Source organism: Syzygium oleosum, unplaced genomic scaffold, assembly GCF_021117445.2.
Source record: "Syzygium oleosum isolate NSW1041296 unplaced genomic scaffold, Sole_v2.1 Sole_v2.52, whole genome shotgun sequence".
NCBI classification, from domain to species: Eukaryota; Viridiplantae; Streptophyta; class Magnoliopsida; order Myrtales; family Myrtaceae; genus Syzygium; species Syzygium oleosum.
The window spans coordinates 1,337,911-1,356,182 of NW_026607536.1; the positions used below are offsets into that span (position 1 = coordinate 1,337,911).

Sequence of the window (18,272 nt, forward strand, 5' to 3'; positions counted from 1 at the left end):
GTAAACACTTCCACATCAAATATTTGAGGCCCCAATGTTAATTCATTCTAAAAACACTGGATATAGAAATACTTTAATATCTTTTTAATAAAAAAAAAAAAAAAAAAATAAATAAAAAAAAAAAAAAAAAAAAAAATAAAAAAAAAAAAAAAAAAAAAAAAAAAAAAAAAAAAAAAAAAAAAAAAAAAAAAAAAAAAAAAAAAAAAAAAATAAATATAAAAAAGACCAAAAAGATGAGCGAATCAAGAGTTGGCAACGAAGATGTCCAAGCTACGAAAGCATTACCAGCTCCAGCGAAACCATGCAAAGTGCAGCAACATTACCAAAACTTTCAAGAACGAAGGATTTGCATTTCAAGCTACTGTAGCAACCAAACACGTAAGTAAATTATGCCAAGTAAAACTTCATTTTAATTTTGTAACATAACTTTAAAATGAGGAAGCTTGTATACTTTCCTGCATGCATGGTTGGAGGATAGTTCATCGAGTTAGGCGTCTAATTGATGAGTTACAAACACGGACATCACCTAGATTAATTTTTAGTTAAATTTTATATGTACGTGATGTCCATATTTATAGATTGCTAATGAAGGAAATTTACTCCAATTAGGAATGGAGAAAAAACACGGCCCTATAATGTTTATCGGAAAACTAGCGAAAAGAAGATGAGTTATATCACGAAGCCTAATTGGGAACTTTAATCAACATACACAGTTGGTATGAGCAAACAAATTATTCAATTCAAACTAAGTTCTAAGATAATTGATGCTAGAGTTTGAAACTCTTTAGATTGACTTGCATTGTCTTGACTCAAAATTTTCCATCTAAATGTTGAATAATCCGAAAAAGCAACTTATGGCTAGACATTACATTATATTATATTTACATGTGTGAAAAAACCTAATATGCTCTAACATCTCAAAGAAAAGATCGACCAGTTAACTTAAAGTTGAGCCCAAGAAAGTGCCATAATTGTATTATACTTACTGATTTGACTAAGTCCTACTTCGACATAGGTTTTCTCTTGTCTTGACTCTGAGAAAACCACTCAAAAATTTCAATCTCCAAATCGCCCCTTTAATGAACAGTTGAACACTGTGCTCCCTGCAGAGGTAATCCTGTTGCGTACTTTTGTTTCTTCTTTTTTTGAATTTCTTTGATGATTTCTTCTCCTTAAAAATGGAAGAAGAGCTGCTGAATTCAGCGCTCCTTGGAGTTTCCATTCTTTTCCCCCGATATCCTCTTCAACTAAAAAATCGCGGTTCCTGAACCGGGTTTTCCGCTAAGGAAGATAAATCGCTGAAGGGTATTGAGTGACGTCGGAGGAGGAGGAGACGAGGTCTATCGAGGAAGGAGGAGGAGGAGGAGGAGGGAAGATTCCCAGTGCGGAGATGAATCCGCAGTCGAGCAGCGGCGCCGGCCTGCACATCACGTTCGCCAAGAGGAGGAACTCGCTGATGAAGAAGGCCAGGGATCTATCGCGTCTCTGCGACGCCGAGGTCGGAATCATCATCTTCTCCTGCACTGGACAGCTCCATGAGTACTCGAGCTCAAGGTCAGTGGACGTCAATGATAGATTCGACCCGCGATGTCTCCCTCCCTCTCTCTTCCTCGCACATGCGCGCCCGCACGTGCACGCACGAACCATGATACGTGTGCATGTGTGCTTCTTCTTCTTCTTGCAGCTTTAGCAGCCACTTTGGCGCAACTTTTTCTTCCATGTCGGGATTGGTTTCTGAGATAACAACGCCGCTTTGAGACCTAGTTTTAGAGTTGAGCATCACTATCGAATCAACTTTTTGAGTTTCTTTGTTATCTCTTCTCTTGTGTGTCACTAAAGCTGCATATGTTCAGTTCAGTTCGAACTTTCTAAACTGATTATTCATTCCTTCAACTGTTTGCTAGTTGAATTTGAACATTTTCCTAAATTTTCCTTTTCCTTTTTCTCCTATGAATCAACCAATTAGTAATGGTCTGAAGTCTAGAAATCTTTTATATGCCTCAAGAGCATCAAATACCGTCTTCATTCTTGATTACATCAATCATTATGATATAGATCTCTGGGAGTGACTCTTGTTTGTGTTCAGCATGGACTCGGTCATCGAACGCTACAACAATCTGAAGCGGGAAGCCCAACCGGAATTGGATCAGCCACCTGTTGATGCCAAGGTACGTCGCATAAACAACCTAGCCTTCGACATTATCATAGGAGAACACCCACGAATGTTAAACTAATTGTCTGGAAATTTCCTCTTAATACCGTTTGCAGGTTTTGGAAGAAGAGATAGCAAACTTGAATCGTCAACTCCAAGGTCTGCAAGAGTACCACAGGTACATAGGGTCACAACCCAAGAGCTTCCTACAATAGTGTGAATGCTACTATCCCGATAGTCAAACACCAGTTATGTATCTGTGAAATAGAAAGGAGTGAATGAATTAAACTCCAGAGGCATTTGGATAAGTGCAAAGTCTTAATTCTTGTCAAGAACTACTTAAGGTACATTTTGATTTTCAAGAACCAATTAGTTTACCTTAATTAATAGCTTCTATCCAGATAGGAAACTAGGATTATAGCATAATGTTAGCAAAGTTTTGCTCTAAGTCATACCATGGTTAGGGAAAGATGTTTTTTGCAGTCACGTTATTTTATTTCTTGGAACATTTCTCTTTAATACAAGCCTAGGTAAAATTCTCTTCTAAGACTATAGTGCTCACATTTATGTTCATACTCTCATCAACTTAATCTCCACCACTCTAGTTTGTTGGTGCTTTTGTCACCCACTTCAATTCTATCAAATGTTCACTATTCTTCTCTCCATGGACTGATAATAGTACTACCTGATCCATACTTATGACTCAGTAACATATTCAGCATGCTTTTAATTGGAGGCTTTTACTTAAAGCCTCAAAAGTCTTTTTCTTTTTTCACATCCTATCACTTCTCAGTTGACATGCACATATTTTTGGTTTTAACTTATCAATTATCAGGCATTAGATATATCTCTGACTCTACATCACTCGCGTATGAGCTGTTCTGCTAGTAGATAAGTCTCACAAATCTCAAATTAGTACAACACAGTGTAAAATCATGCAAGCGTGGGTGAGTCTCGACCAGAGAGGACAATAGCACTAGCAACAGACTTGAGTGGGGCTGCCTTCAAGAGTATTAGAGCTCGGATGGGAATGTTAGGCATCAAATATGTCTCTCAGCTTCACTCAGTTCGATTGCCAGTTTATATGGCTATATTTGACGCTTCACTCAGGTCGTGGGGCTATCTTTAGTGGTGTTAGAGATAATTATGAGATCCTTCATAGCTTTCTTGATTGTGGATATGTCTCCCTTGATTGTGCATATTCTTGACGTATCTGTCGGAGCCAGGATGAGTCTACAGTACTTAAGTTTTTGATTTGTTTGGTTTGGTTATTATATTACAAGAAACCTCTACGGGAGTTTGGTTTTTTTCATTTAGACCAGATAGAAGACATATTACAGAAACATATATGGCATGGCTCATATATGATGCGGATGATGTCTATATGCAAACTATCTTCTTTGATCAAGAGTTGTAGTATGAACAGTTACACATATTGAGGCTATTTGAGTCCTTGCAGACAACTGATGGGTGAAGACATCTCTGGCTTGAGTGTGAAGGATATACAGAATTTGGAGAACCAATTAGAAATAAGTTTATCAACTATCCGCCTTCAAAAGGTACATTTGGCCATAGTATTATCATCCCATTTATGTTAAAACAATGAATTATATATGTACGTCTGAATCATCTCATGTTATACTATTATTCAGGAACAGATTATGACGGATCAAATTAACGAGCTCCATCGAAAGGTTTTACTTCGGCTATAGATCACAATCATTCTTTCTCCTAGTTCGACCATAATTTAGCTAATAATGGATTGATCTACTGCAGAGAAACCTCATTCATCAAAAAAATATAGAGCTGCAAGAGAAGGTAAATCTTATTGACAAAGAGAATGCAGAATTCCTGGAGAAGGTGTTAATTATGTATGTGCAGACACACACACCTCGGGCACCCAGACAGGCTTTCATTAATATTGTTCGAATGTTGTTATATTACCTGTTCTCACAAATCTTCTTCTAGATGAGGATATTTATTTCAAATGATGAGAATACTTACGCAAAGTTGACAGTGCGTGCCGACCTTTTGCTGATCTTTGCCCTAAGCAAAATGTTTCATGATGTGGAGTGAACTATAAATTAAGTCTATATTGACAGGATGGATCATACTGTCAATATTAGTAAATGTTAGAATTAAGTTTGTACTATATTTTTTCTAGTGATCACCTTAACATTTTTCAGTGTCAGATTTACAGGGAAGGGAATTCTAGTAGTGAGGTCAGCAGATATCATGTATCGTATGGCATTAACACCAGAGATGATACAGATATACCGATTCCTTCCCCTTCGAGCCGGCCCCCACGTCAAAATAGGAGTGCGACTCCTCCGGTGACCACAGAATTGGCGTGAGTTGTTTTCTCCTTTACACCTCCCAAAACGGCAAGCCTTGAATACTTTTTACACGTTACATATGTCAATATTCTCTAAGAATACATTAAATCGAAAAATCCTTTCGACAGGTTACGACTACCTCAACCAGGCGACTTCACAGCTCAAGATGACTATAGTTAGCATGCCGCACTCCCTCAAATTTAAAGCGCCGACTGCTGCGAGTTTTGATGTGAGCAAGCAGATCTTTAATGTCACTTTCAACAGCCAGACAAAAGCTGAAGTTTTCGCTGGCGATTCATATTAAGATTCTCATTATTGATTGTGTCCTAATTGCTTGTAAACAGATCATTGCCCTGAATGAGAATCTGGGCTAATAAGTTCATTTCCAAGGTTAATGAATCCGAAGATCCAGTTTCCAACTATCTATGTCTTGGTACACAGAGACTAACCCTACAGATTTGGAGAGTTCTTGATGCATAACTAGTTTTTCTTCCATGGTAAAAGATATGAAATTGCACTCGGAGTCGCAAGTAAAGGTGAGCGGGTGAGCCTGCTATGATTATAAGGAGATGATCACCAGGGTTGACTCAGTTCAGTTGCCTTCATTTCGATTGTAAATTTTGATCGAGCTAATTTCTTTTTCTTTGGGGGTAACATGGTTTGATCAAAGATTTTTTTTTATTTACATAGTGCTATAAGTAAAATTACACGGTGACTTCAATTATATGACTTGGATTCGCCAGTATATTATATGGATATTTTCTAGTAAATCATTTATCCAATATCTCGCTTCATTTAGCTAATTCACCTGATTCAACTAAATCCAACCCCACGAACACGAGACCGGGCTTCTCCAAAGGCCCCGACCCGCTTCTCGGCCCAGTTCCTGTCGGTTCGGGTCGGGTCGCGAAACCTCTGCTGTCCGTCTTGTCTTCCTGTTCTTGTTCCCTTGGTTCGTTGCTCCTCCTGCACTTCCGCTACACTGGTCAGGCACGCAAGAGTGCAGGAGCGATCGAGAAAGTTTCCAACTTTCAGGTCTACAAAGTTCCAAATGAATGGTTGCGGAGCTGGGTCATCTGCGGTACATCTTCTTCCTCGCTTGTGTCGGCGCTTCAGATCGGACGCTGCTCTGGAAGCCATAGCCAGAGCCCGCGACGAGCGAGTCCCGAATCTCGCGCTCTACAATTACCCATCATTCTCGGGTGCATTCTCCGCTCTCTTCGCTCGCCTCTTCCACTCTCGCCTCCGCGTGCCTTGCCTCGTTTTGCCTTTCTCTTCTGTTGAACCCTTCAGGTGATTTTCCTCTTCTTTCTTTTGGGTCTTCTTTTGTCTCTGAAGTGGGCGGTTTGGTTTCTCTGTTTATTTGGGTTCTTGTGATGTTCTTGACCTTAAATGTTACTGGGAATTTTGGGGATGGCGGGCTTCGAAGGAGTGAAGATCGTTGGATTCAAATGTTGTTTGGATTCTGATTGATGCTCTATTATGCCTTGTGATGAAATGGTTTGTGTGTTATCTTTCCTCGGACGAAGCCAAAAGAGTGTGCCCCTGCGTGCAACAAAAGTTGAACAAGTTGACGGGTTGATGATTATGTTGTTAAGAATCAGATATTTTACTGATTAGGACATAGCAAGAAATTTTCTTGCATTGACTGCCATTCCATTCACTCATGGCAACCGGGTGGACTAATTGTATCTTTGCTACAGAGTTGAGGATTTGCATATCGCCGGACTGGAAAAATGTTATCTTCTTGACTTTCTTGGCCCAAAAGGATTTGCAGCGAAGCTTGCACAGCAATCTTTCTGCAAGTAATTTGGCATCGTGTTTACTATTAATTTGTGTACCCTATGTTGACATTTCTGTATCACGTTCTTAGCTTTTCTGTCTTCTTCTTCTCTCAATCTTCTGTGGTTGCGAATGTTTGGTAAACATTTTTCTGTATTTTCAGGATAATTGCATTTGAGCACAGAAAGTCAGCTTTTTCACATACTTCTGCCAAAGAGGATTGCCCTGAGAACCTTGTTGTCCATTTCAGTACTGAGAAGAGCAGCGCAACTGCTGTGTATGAGTACTTTTCTGCTCAACTTGCGGAAAACAGATCTACTAATGTAAGCTGAGAAACTACTCCATGCATGCTTGATGCTTCAATCCATGCACTCTCTAAAGAAAGAATTGCTTGTTCTGAACAAAATATTACTCTGCAAAAGACGGAGCCGGGTCTTTTAGACCCCCAGGATCAAGAGCGCATGGAGATGGTACTTAAGTATATTGAAGATGGAGATCTTCGCCATTGGACCTTACCGGACATCAAGGCTTTTAATATCGGATTGAGTGAGAGGCGCTCAAAGTTAAATTGCATCACTAATCCTTTCATGTACGAACAGGTACTTATTCTGTTCTATGTCTTCATTGTGTTTTATTTTGACTTTTCTAAGAGAAAGAATAGAGTAAAAGACTCCACTGCAAGACTGACCCTCCAACTTTAGTTGCATTTTAGTGAATTCTGTTGCTTTCTAGTTTTATCCTCTAATATGTATCTATAATTTTGGATCTTTTGAATTTCCCTTGCAGTTATTGGATATAAGTGCTGCGGATTTGATTGCTAAAGGAAATGCTTACAGCACTGCTAGACAGAACTCTGCATCTAAGTTTCTGGAGAAAGTTTTTAAAGTTCGATTAGGCAGGGGGCTTTATGGGGAATGTCTGGTATGAAGATTCAAAACTTTAGTTTTCTCCCTCTTATCATTGCACTTGTTTTTTCATTGTTTGTCACTGTTTCTTTGATAATTTTTTCACTCATATGAAGCAAAACCCACATACCGTAAGTGTTCAGAGTCATGCTGCTCCTAACTGATGCCCCTTGAAGCCATTATCTTTTCAAATTTACTATTCTGCTCCTTTAGGTTTCAAGATATATGGCTCATAAGACCCTTGTTATTCTGTTTTTTTTTTCTCTTTTGTTGCATTCAAGTAGATGTCTTTGCTGTCAATGTACTCTTTTATGTGGTGTGCAACTCTCTGTCCTTGTATAGTTTTTTCTCTTATTTATTGATTATATTGAACCGTTCCAATTTATATGAGATGCTTTGTCTATCTTACAATACAGGGAATCAGGGCTGATGGGATTTCTGATTTAAGCGATGAAATTGGCAAGCAATTAAGTGTAAAGAGTGCAGCATCGGGCTTGAGGTGAACTGGCAATTTTGTGTTTGGCGATTTTGTGTCTTGTCATATAAAGTCTGAAGTTATGAAAATTAGTTCGTGCAGTGCACCATGGGTTCAAAACATATAAATTCTTGTCAATTTTGATTATTCTTGTTTGTTGGGTTGTTCAGTCCTAAGTGCCCCAATTGACTCCAAATGAAAAGGTCTTTTGTTAAAAAAAGAAAACCTGAGGCCAAGGGGGCGCTGAGTGACCTGTCACTCCAGTTTAGTCTTCTGCCTGATATGTTTTTTCCAATGTCAATGGTCTTAAAGATTAAAATTGTCAAGTTACTGCTAAACTAAATTGATAGTTTTCCTTGGCTTGTATTATGAGTGCGTAGGCCTATTGGAGCTGTGGCTTACATGCAGCGGAATAACCTGAAGATGAGTTTGAGAAGCACTGATGATGCAACTGATACTTCAGAAGTTGCAAAGGTCCATTCTAGCAGTGAAAAGTTTCTTTGCCATTGACTTTGTTGAGCTTGTATACGGAAGAACCGACCACATGTTGCTTACACAAAATAAATGCAGGCATATGGTGGAGGCGGTACCCCCGCTTCTAGTTCCTTTATCATAAGGATGGATGAGTATAATCACTGGCTTTCAGTGAATTCACCCTGAGTACATATTGGTAAAGAATCTACTTGTTCTTGAATTTCCTTGTATCTTTATTTGTGATAAGAGAGAAATCTCCTTTCTTATGTATCTTTTTTCGCCATTTCATGTCATAAAGTATCTGTTTGCTCACTGCCAGAAGAGCTAGACAGTTCATCTTTATATACTATCTCAGAAAATCTCATTTCTCCATAAATTGATTAGCTTTGATCTATATCGACAAAATTTTAGACCTTCTGGGACAAGAACTTGCCTATTGTCGTCATCAAGCCACGTCTGGTTTTCTCTGTTTATCCTTGCTGATCAAGTTTTTTCTACACAATTAATTGTTTTGAGGGTATTTAACTTCAATAACTTTATATACCTATCATTAATAACTACATGTCCATGAGTGCGATCTTATATGGGAGATAGTATGTGCATGATAAATATGTCTCGTTTGGGTTTTTTGTGAAATCTGGAAATCTATGCTATAGTAACAGATTAAGTGTGACAGGTGGTTTTGTATTTTTGCAGTCAATGTCTCTTGGACGATGGTTGGTGCTCTAGTCAGCTGATTAAGAGGCATAAATCCCACAAGGTTCAGCTATATCAGGTGAAACGCCTAAAAATGTCCGGTAATTGTAATATTTTGTACAACTCATATATAACCACACTACTCGTGGCTAATTTTTTTCTGTAAGTTCTACATCTAGAAAGAGCTTCATCCATTAGTTGACTGGGCAACCATCAACCTCTATGCCTTTGGCTGTTGGACATACTGCTAATTCACAATGTTCTCCATTTGTTCCCCACCAAGTTATTCTTTTATTCTCCATGCCAACCACAAAGTATAAAAGCACGGCCATGAATGCCACTCCTGCATCCAGGGCTGCTGAGAGAACATAGTTGTATCTCTGCCACCACTGCTTTCGGTACCGGAAGATGAAGAAATTGAATATTGTTCCTACTAGAATCCAGGCATTGTAGTTTAATGGTGTAGCTGCTGGCATCATTGCTGTCGCCCCTAATAAAACTGGAAGATTTATAAGAGGAATCCAAGATTGCTTGGGGAATGCCTTGTGTATGAGCCATACTATAATAGGTCCTATTGCACCTCCAAGGAAAAACCAGTTCATGGCTTGATAGTTTCCAAGTGTTCCGAAGATCCGTCTAGGTCCAACCAATCCCCATATGACAGATGCATCAAAGAAAACCCGATCACCTGGACACGTCCACGGACTATCTGGTGGAAGGAGATCATCTTGGCATATGTTGGCTACAGAGTTCAGCAGCCACCATGCCACTGCAATGTTGATGGTTCCAGAAAGAATTGTACCTATGAACTGTGAGGACACAATAATAGAGTACTAAGGTAGTTTCAGAATAACTAGATGCCACACGTACTTATTTGATAAATAGCAACAAGAGGGAGGATACTTAACAATCTTGTCACACCCTAGAAAGTCTAGTAACATTTGATTGCTAGCTTTAGTAAATGTCATTTCAGGAGATCCAAACTATGCCCTAAGTGTTACTCACGTCTATGAGCTTTGTGAGTATTTCTTTTTTGCAAGTGCACATGAAGTTGATCTTGCTTTGGATGATATATGGTGCTGCCACAAGCAACGTGCTTGTTCTAAAATGCCAACTGCTTCATCTTAATTATGTTCGAAACGGGAAAGGCTGGCTTAAATCCTTGAACGTAGAAAGTTGTGTTTTGTATTTGTAGAACTTCACTTGAGATTGTCTTCCGGGAACAGTAAAAAGAGTTATCCCAAAGATGGGGAAGCTCTAACTGTAGTAGTGTAAATTTGTAAATACCATGAATGAGTTCTCAAATCAATACTCTCCTATCACGATTCAGTCACACCTTTTTATCAGGTTTGATGGAAAAAATATTAGTTTTGAAGAAGCTAGAAATTCGATTGATTTGCTTCTCTCTTTATTTTCATCCCTACCTGAAATTCATGAACAAAAATTTGTTACTGGTAATCAGTAATTATTTATAAGTTGTCCGCATCAGTGGCACTAGATAAGTTGATGGATCTATATTATGTTTGGTTGGCTTACTTTTGGCATAGTTGATTAACAGTATCAAATGGTTAGGAGCAGTAAAAAGTACCTGAACTAAGAACATCGATCTTGGAGGTATCTTCATGTAGTGTCCCAGCTTAAAATCATTGAGAAAGGAAACAGCCTGAGCCATGCTCATGTATCCGTATGTTTTAAAGCAAACATTTGCTATAGGTCTTCCTGGCAATATCATGCCCATTATGTATTCTGTGATTATATTTAGTCCCGGTGTCTGTAGATAGAGAAAGATAGGTATTAAGTATAATACGTCTTTTTACATAGAAATTAAGTCAAGAATAAATGCACCATAACTCTTGATTCGTACCTGATTTGTTGTGGCAGTGATGATACTAATGGGAAGGGTGAACACAAATGCAAGAGCACTAGCAAAGAGAAGCCCCCACCATGGCATTTGGACCTGATCATTCAGGAAGATGCATAGAGCAAGAGATACCACCAGACTTACAACGAGCAACAAGGGAAACCACCACGAGGGTATGTCTTTGTATCGCCTCATCAATTTTGTATGGATATCTGCCTTCCCTTTGTGAGAAGCACGATAGCGCTCGTAGATCTCTCTGTTGAATGTTATTGTATATCATTGTCTATGTGTCACATGAATTCTAGAAAATCATGTACTTTACAGGAAAAAAAAATACTATTCTGATTCTTTAGAGTTTTTTCATTATCTAGGTGTTACGTCTCTGTGTTATAACTATAAGGATCACCTTAGTTTGCAGAAAAGTTATTTGAAACTGTAAATTCAGATTCTTTCAAGGTTCCATTTTCAGATCTTTACAGCCTTGCCCTGGTATTTTCTTTCTGCATGCTGCTTGATGTCCTAATCAAGTACTCGAGAGATAAAATCTAAATGAACGTATCAAGGTGAGAAGATAGTACCTGCCATAGAAGAAGGCCACATGAGTTAGTGTTGATGCAATGGTGGCAAAACCAAAGCCGTAGGAGAGAGCAAAAAACATGCTTAAATGAATTTGGCCTTGCTCCTCGTACTTTGGGATGTCCAACTCGAACTTGTCATTTACGATTGCCGTTATATTGTATCTTTCACCTTGCGCCGTGAACAAGTGCGAGGAAAAAATAGCAAATCTATTTGCACTATACACGTTAAACCCCCAATAGGCTATGGGGATTACAACATAGATTATTAATGTGTATCCCACGAAAACATTGACTATGGCAAAAAAGGGGCAGATTAGAGGGCTGAACAGGAAGGATGCCACTGCTGCCCAGTCGAGCGTCAAGGCTCCAAGTCCAAGGCCTCGCATACCCGAGCCAATCTGCTGGGCGGTGATTGAGTTGGAGAATGCCCAGCAGATCCATGATATATTTGTGAGCGTGGAAAAGAGGTATCCGGGGACAACATACCATGAGAAGCTGCAGATCAGCGCAATGAGGAAGAATTTTGCCCGCGACATGCGCTGTTCATCCCTCTCATGTAAAGCCCTGCATCAATTTAAATAGAATGACCTACTTCAGGTCATGCACTAATTGTCTACATGAAATGAAGTGCAAACTGTGGATACTTTGGGACAGTTCTGAAATTATCATATTATTTTGTGAATGCATCTGTCGATTGACAAGAATGAAGGACGAGGCGACCAACTTTCATATTTGTATAGTGAATCCTCTGAAACTATTCAGATCCTGAATATAAATGACAATTTGTTGTTTATAAAGATGTCCAATGCAAGAGCGAAGACTTTGGGTGTTTCTGCAGCGAGTTGCGACCCCCTCCATGCTACACCACGCAACTGGAAGGATTTGCGCCTTTTATCTGATCCTAAAGCAGGGTATGAAAGAGAGCGGATGTTACAATCTGTATTACCATTAGTTTCGTGGCTAAGACAGTTCGGGTTTGTCCTTGGAACACAGGGTACTTGCGAGCGTCATTATAGTTTATATGGTGGGGGATAACTGGTGCGGGGAAAATTACCAAAACAATTCTAAACATATTGCAATTGTGTAAATTCAGTCATAAACTTTTTGCATTTGTGCCAATTCAGTCCATCCGGCTAATTTTGGCCAGCCGACACTAATGTGGACGCCGGCCGACCTGCCAACGCTGACGTGGCGATTTTTTAATATTATTTTTTTATTTTTTTGAATATTTTTTTAATTCTTTTCTTTTCTTTTCTTTTCTTTTTCCCTTTTTTTGTCATCTTCATCTTCTGGCCGGTTGCCTTGACCTTGCCGTTGCTAGGTGAGGCCGAGCCTCGCCGGCAACTGGTGAGGTCGGCCTCGCCCAGCCCCTGTCGAGGCTCGACCTCGCCGTTGCTGGGCGAGGCCAACCTCGCCAGTTGCTGGCGAGTTCAAGCCTCGCCCGATTTGGCGAGGGCTTGTCCTCGCCGTCGTTGGCGAGGCTCGTCCGCGCCGGCAAATGGCGAGGTCGGCCTCGCCCGCTCCTAGCAAGGACGAGCCCTCGCCAGATCTGGCGAGTTCGAACTCGTCGGCAACTAGCCTCGCCAATGACGGCAAGGAAGAGCCCTCTCCAGATCTAGCAAGGCTCGAACTCGCCGTCAACTGGCGAGGTCGAACCTCACCAGCGGCTGGTGGGGCCAACCTCACCAGTTGCCGGCGAGGTCGAGCCTTGCCAGGGGTTGGGCGAGGTCGAGCCTCGCCTGTTGCCGGCAAGGACGAGCCTCGTCGTCGTTGGCGAGGTAGACCTCCCCAGCAACCGGCAGGGCCAACCTCGCCGACCAGAGATTGAAGATGAAGAAAAAAAAAGAATAAATAAATAAATAAATTCGAAAAAATAAAAAATAATAATATTAAAAAAATTGTCACATCAGCGCCGACCGATCAAAATTAGCCAGATAGACTAAATTGACATAAATGTAAAAAGTTTAGAACTGAATTGGCGCAAAAAAAAAGATTTAAGACTAAATTGGCACAATTATAATAGGTTTAGGACAATTTTGGTAATTTTGCCAACTGGCGCATGTTCTTCCCAATTTGAAGGGACCAGAAGCAGCAAGAAGTGGGAATGGCAAATGGGTTCTTATAAGACTTTTGAGGATTTCGAGGATGAGGTGGGGTTGCTGGCGTCTGTAGTTTGACTGAGAAGCTCTCGGCTTTATCGTTTTCTCCAAAGTAGATATTATTGAGTGCTGAACTATCACTACTTTCCACACCAAAGTGACATGGTTTTGTGGATCCCTGGTACTTATCCAGAGCTATCACTATTTTGGGCTTATGGTCCAATGTTGATGGCATGGCACATCCCACTATTTTGGGCGCGCACGCGCGCGAGAGAGAGAGAGAGAGCGAGAGAGAGAGATGAGCTCGTTATGCCGCATGTGACCCACATACTCAAGTTGCAGTGACAAGACAAAGGAATCGAGTAAAAGACAAAGCAGTGATCCTAAGGTGTCCACAGCAAGCAAGCAAGGTGAGGCAAAGAGCGAAATTGAAAGACGAACCTCCCACCAGTTGTATCTCCTTCTGCTTTCATGTGAATTCTGATAACGATAAGCAAGCAAGGGGAGGCAAAGGGTGTAATTACCGGAACAAGGAGACTTGGACGAGGGCAGCAGGCCACCACATGTGAGCTGGTTCCACCACATATTTCCTCAACAGCCCTGCCCAACCGTATCCCAACACCTGCATATCCAAATCCACACTACTATAATTCACCATCTATCTTAAGCTCCATTTTATAACGAGCGCACAAGTTACTATCTCGTTTTCAATTATTGTGCTGTTCAGCATGTTAATATATTGTCCAATATCGGTAGACAATAAGTCTTATATGTTCTTTATATTCGTATGATCTCCCTTCACTTATCGGCGTAAGTATCCATCTACTCTCATCGGTCAAATTCCACGCATTGCTTCTAATCAGGCTTGTACATGAAATGGGTGTTGAAATACAAATTAAAAAGAAAAAAGAGAGAAAATGAAAATGAGTGGAGCACTGTTCACTGTAGAAAAGATGGCTGGACCAATCCATTTCATTTATAATTGCTGGTGGCGTTCATGGAACCGCAAGAAATTGTTACTGCCAATGAAATTATGCATCGAGTTGCAACATTTATGATATTCATAAGCACAGTCGTCGTACGTCTCTCTTTTCACAGCTACTTCCTTGCAGAAGGCGAGAAAGAGAAACCCGAAAATTGAACAATTACGAGTCGAGCAGTCGATGATAGGTTTTATCTATTGAATTTCGAAAGAAAATAGAAAAAAATGAATAAACTGACCTGCGTCGTGATGATGAGAAGCCACCCGGCAAAGAACGAAATGCGCCGGCGATAAAACGCCTTGATGATGGTCACAATCCCAATACCGTAAGCCGACCCGGATCCGAACGCACTCCCAGCATTGGCGAATATGGAGATGAGCACGTGCTCCTTTATGTTGAACGGGCCCGGGTTGAGCGAGAAGTGCCGGGACCCCAGCCCCGGGATCCGGAACTTGGCCTCGGGCAGCACCGCGGCCATGAAGCGGCCGATGGGGAGCGTGGCGACCAGCGCCGTGATCGGGGTGATGATGAGGGGCTCGGTCCGGTAGGCGAAGAACTGGTTGAGGAACGAGAGGAGGCCACAGGAGAGGAGGCCCAAGAACCACATGCGGAAGGTCCACACAGGCAAGGTCGGGTCGTCGACGTTGGTCACGGTGAGGCGGACCTCCTCGATGGGCGAGAGGTCGTCCTCATCGATGGCATGGTCGAGTTCGGATAGGCTGGTGGTGGCGGTGGGTGGCGGTTGGAGCTCCAGTGAGCCCATGATTGTGGGTGGCAAAGAGTGCGCTCGAGTGAGAGAGGAGGGTTGTTGGTGGTGGTGGTGGTGGTGCTAAGGTTTCGAGTAGGTCTGGTTTTATACTTTTAACGCATGAACACAGAGATTCCTAGGTTCACTGTATAAAACATTCATCAGTCTTGGCCGGTGTAAATGTCGATTGATTGGAGCCCGAATGCTGCCGCCGGAGAAGTGAGTCTCAAAAGGATATTCTCTTGTGGAAAAAATAGGATGGAGCCAACAAGTTTTGAGAAAAGTCCCATCCAATTCATGCAATGAAAGATGATTGGAGTAAAATCAAACTCGTTGACCCCCCCGAAACACAAGTTCTTCGCTGCAGATCCGGGCGAATCAAAGAAGAGAAATTCTGCAAGATTCGATTTGGTGTTAATTCTCACGAATGATTGAGGAGGCCACAAGTCTCTCGTCTTTGAAATGAGACGGATGGTGCTAAAAAGTCATAAACATATTGTATTAGTACCCATTCAGTGCTAAATTTTTCAATTGGACAAATTCAATCCTGAACATTTTTATATCGATACCAATTCAGTCTATCCGGCCAATTTACGCCGGAAATCGCTTACATGGGCGTCGGTTGTCCCACGTACCAAGACTGGATCTGACATTGACAATTTTTTTAATTTTTAAGTATTTTTTTGAATTTTTTATTATCTTTTAAAAAAACTTAAATTTCCTTTGGCCTGTGGCCAGGAAAGAGAGAGAGAAAGAGAGAGAGAGAGAGAGAGAGAGAGAGAGAGAGATTACACTTAGATTCTCAGGCTTAATTTCTCGATCACAAAAACTAAATTTTAGGTCGGTTCACGTCTAGATTATCCTTCCGCGGTTATATATCGATCTATCTCCACGTCGGGATATCCTCTTCTAGAGTTACGTTGCGCTCATCTCGTGTGTCCTGTCTATGAAGTTCTTGATTTTTTTTTACTTACTATAGCAGGTGCTGATTTGTAGTGCAAATGGCAAACAATATCGACAATATTCAAAGAACCCTTCTTTGTCTTATTATTTTGTCAAGAAGAACCGATTAATTAGCTTCTAATCAGGTCCCATGATGTCAAAGGCCGTCGAAAGTTGCCTTCCCTGAAATTTGGGAGCTGTTCAGTGTGGCTCCTCCAGCAGGACTCGAGCAGCAAGATCGATACAGTTTTTTCTTTGTGGGTAATGATAAAAATAGTTCCTAAATTTTAATATAATGTGTATTGTGAATTCTGAACTTTTAATTTGTTTAATATAGTCCATGAACTTTAACTCAATTGGCAGTGTGGTTCTTGAACTTTTCATTTGTTCGATGTGTTACTGGACTTTTGGTTCATGTTGAATATAATCTTTGAATTATGTAAAAATATTCAATATTGTCCTTCCACTAATTCAAGATCAAGAACAATATTGAATATTTTCATATATATAATTCAAGGACTACATTAAGCATGTACCAAAAGTTTATTGACCACATTGAACAAATTTAAAGTTCATGAATCACATTGCATATTGAGCCAAAATTCATGGACCACTTATGTCATTTTCCCGTTTTTAATTTATAAATTTATCTTTTTCCATTTATACAATAATCCAACATAAATGCGGAGATTTAATGTGAATCCAAAAATACAAATGCAAAATTCCTCTACGTGGTTAATTCCAGGCCGTTCGTGATTTATCTCTCTAGCTTAGCCAAAGTCAAACGAACATAACGACTCAACGGCCCGAACCCATATTTCTGTGGAAAAGAATAATTTGTGTGAAATCCGCTAAAAGACATAACGAAGAAAAATCAAATTCAAAGCACGATGATTTTTTTGTCGCTGCAACATTGGCGGGGCCATGCTTTTGTCGATAGTTGACGATAATATAAGCAGCTCCAAAAAATTCACCGTCACCGCCGTCGTAATCGTGTGGACTAGGAACAGTACGTCCTGTTTGGCGATTCAAGAACTTATAAGTATTCTTTCCAACTCTCAAAGGGTGCACTTGTTATCTTTACAATCGTTTATTAAAATTAATAAGTTGTTATATATTATGGTTATATATGTGTGTGTGTGTGTGTGTGTTTGAATAGTAGAAAAGCATGCGTTTCTCTCCTTTTTTTCTTTTTTTGGCTCCCTGATTATTGTTGAACTCAGTGAAGTGTATTAGCTTAGGCTTTCGAGTTGAATTTGCAAACGTGATATTAGAGTCGGGTTATGCCCCGGTTTATTTCACATGCGCGGCTTCCCGTTTCTTCAAGTTCCGCGTGCCGTTTCTAGTCCAACCTGTACAGTGAGAGGGGGTGTTATAATATCTCGTAACGTTTGTTTAAAGAGTTCAAATATGCTCGTTATATTCATGTGATCTCCACCTGTTAATTTAGTCTGTCGGGATGGGACTTTCTAACGATTGTATTTCTTTATCGAAAGATGGACATTTTGGGAGATGAGTCGACAGTGCCTAGCTAGGGATGGTATAAAAAAGATTTACTTCATTTTCATCGATGGTCAATATATATAATTCCTCATATCTCTAAAATATAAAGTCAGTCCTTAATATCATTTTCACGGAAAAATCACCATCCAAAAGAGCTAAAAGATTCCCCTTTTAAGTCTCTGTCTCACTGCTAACTTGTCAAAGCCACTTCTTATGTCAACCATCTCGATGAAATGAGGCTAACTTCACTTGGAATATACCTCTCTTTGCCTTTCACCGTCCGAAAAAGACGTTGGACCTGAACAGGTCCTTAAAAGACTTTATCTTGATTTCATTTAGATTTCGAAATCACCGCGATGTAAAATTTCTAGAAAGTATTCCTTCTCCCTAGGAAGGCAAAGATACAGAGAGAACTGGGGACGAAAAATTTGCAAGGACTTGCACGTTAAAATAAGGATCGCCTCCATATATAGAGCCCGCCCCACAAGAATGGGGACAGGCAGCAAAGGCCCTCCTCTCTCTACTGTTCCCCACCTGAAAAAGAGATCTTTATTTTACCCTTTCTGCTAAATTGACATATGTTTCACTCCATTAAAACACCTTAATAGCGCAGAATGAAAGAATTCATAACGATCGAAAGAGACTCTGTAGTGCACCTTTTCAAGTTTTCAAATGTACCCACGAATTAACTAGCTTTTTTGGCAAAGCGTAATGTGGTCATGTATGTCCCGTGTATAG

At 40.4% G+C, this 18,272-nt stretch overlaps 3 protein-coding genes and 1 long non-coding RNA gene across 14 annotated transcripts; 2 read left to right on the forward strand and 2 right to left on the reverse strand.

The window, feature by feature from the left end:
• Positions 1-1,156: 1,156 nt before the first annotated feature.
• LOC115679762 (MADS-box transcription factor 27-like) lies at positions 1,157-4,910 on the forward strand. Of its 8 annotated transcripts, none has more exons than XM_056307281.1 (8): positions 1,158-1,554; positions 2,087-2,168; positions 2,269-2,330; positions 3,612-3,711; positions 3,805-3,846; positions 3,929-4,023; positions 4,339-4,502; positions 4,617-4,910. In XM_056307281.1, the coding sequence occupies exons 1-7, from the start codon at positions 1,391-1,393 to the stop codon at positions 4,487-4,489; spliced, it is 696 nt and encodes a 231-aa protein (XP_056163256.1). In that variant the 5' UTR covers positions 1,158-1,390; the 3' UTR covers positions 4,490-4,502; positions 4,617-4,910. The 8 variants fall into 8 exon arrangements, with proteins under 8 accessions (XP_056163260.1, XP_056163256.1, XP_056163257.1 ...); XM_056307282.1 differs by having other exon boundaries at positions 4,345-4,502; XM_056307279.1 differs by having other exon boundaries at positions 4,353-4,502.
• A 531-nt stretch (positions 4,911-5,441) lies between these two features.
• Positions 5,442-14,439, forward strand: LOC115679667 (uncharacterized). Of its 4 annotated transcripts, none has more exons than XR_008815558.1 (10): positions 5,442-5,781; positions 6,192-6,293; positions 6,434-6,593; positions 6,693-6,869; positions 7,057-7,191; positions 7,592-7,674; positions 8,031-8,124; positions 8,221-8,320; positions 8,821-8,899; positions 10,702-11,963. XR_008815558.1 is itself a non-coding variant. In XM_056307278.1 (9 exons), exons 1-8 carry the CDS (start codon positions 5,540-5,542, stop codon positions 8,308-8,310), a joined length of 1,083 nt encoding a protein of 360 aa, XP_056163253.1. In that variant the 5' UTR covers positions 5,443-5,539; the 3' UTR covers positions 8,311-8,320; positions 10,702-11,963. The 4 variants fall into 4 exon arrangements, 1 of the variants encoding a protein (XP_056163253.1); XR_008815557.1 differs by lacking the exon at positions 8,821-8,899 and adding an exon at positions 14,222-14,439 and having other exon boundaries at positions 5,443-5,781; positions 10,702-10,854; XR_008815556.1 differs by lacking the exon at positions 8,821-8,899 and having other exon boundaries at positions 5,443-5,781; positions 10,702-10,854; positions 11,566-11,963.
• LOC115679574 (oligopeptide transporter 4) lies at positions 8,862-15,503 on the reverse strand. Its single transcript, XM_030603189.2, has 6 exons — positions 14,580-15,503; positions 13,883-13,980; positions 11,260-11,823; positions 10,685-10,937; positions 10,409-10,591; positions 8,862-9,629 (listed from the first exon to the last, which is right to left on the reverse strand). Exons 1-6 carry the CDS (start codon positions 15,102-15,104, stop codon positions 9,015-9,017), a joined length of 2,238 nt encoding a protein of 745 aa, XP_030459049.2. The 5' UTR covers positions 15,105-15,503; the 3' UTR covers positions 8,862-9,014.
• Positions 12,089-13,876, reverse strand: LOC130136841 (uncharacterized). Its single transcript, XR_008815560.1, has 2 exons — positions 13,313-13,876; positions 12,089-12,294 (listed from the first exon to the last, which is right to left on the reverse strand). It is a non-coding gene; the product is annotated as an uncharacterized LOC130136841 (long non-coding RNA).
• Positions 15,504-18,272: the final 2,769 nt, after the last annotated feature.

What these genes read in the sequence shown, in the direction of transcription:
- LOC115679667 (XM_056307278.1), top strand. Translation starts at nt 5,540, where the DNA reads ATGAATGGTTGCGGAGCTGGGTCATCTGCGGTACATCTTCTTCCTCGC. An exon ending in GGCTTTATGGGGAATGTCTG is followed by an intron (nt 7,192 to 7,591) that starts GTATGAAGATTC and finishes CTTACAATACAG; the next exon opens with GGAATCAGGGCTGATGGGAT. An exon ending in ATACTTCAGAAGTTGCAAAG is followed by an intron (nt 8,125 to 8,220) that starts GTCCATTCTAGC and finishes AAATAAATGCAG; the next exon opens with GCATATGGTGGAGGCGGTAC.
- LOC115679762 (XM_056307279.1), top strand. Translation starts at nt 1,391, where the DNA reads ATGAATCCGCAGTCGAGCAGCGGCGCCGGCCTGCACATCACGTTCGCC. An exon ending in AGCCACCTGTTGATGCCAAG is followed by an intron (nt 2,169 to 2,268) that starts GTACGTCGCATA and finishes TACCGTTTGCAG; the next exon opens with GTTTTGGAAGAAGAGATAGC. An exon ending in CCGGTGACCACAGAATTGGC is followed by an intron (nt 4,503 to 4,616) that starts GTGAGTTGTTTT and finishes TCCTTTCGACAG; the next exon opens with GTTACGACTACCTCAACCAG.
- LOC115679574 (XM_030603189.2), bottom strand. Translation starts at nt 15,104, where the DNA reads ATGGGCTCACTGGAGCTCCAACCGCCACCCACCGCCACCACCAGCCTA. An exon ending in TCACTGCCACAACAAATCAG is followed by an intron (nt 10,592 to 10,684) that starts GTACGAATCAAG and finishes CTCTATCTACAG; the next exon opens with ACACCGGGACTAAATATAAT. An exon ending in GATCGATGTTCTTAGTTCAG is followed by an intron (nt 9,630 to 10,408) that starts GTACTTTTTACT and finishes GTGTCCTCACAG; the next exon opens with TTCATAGGTACAATTCTTTC.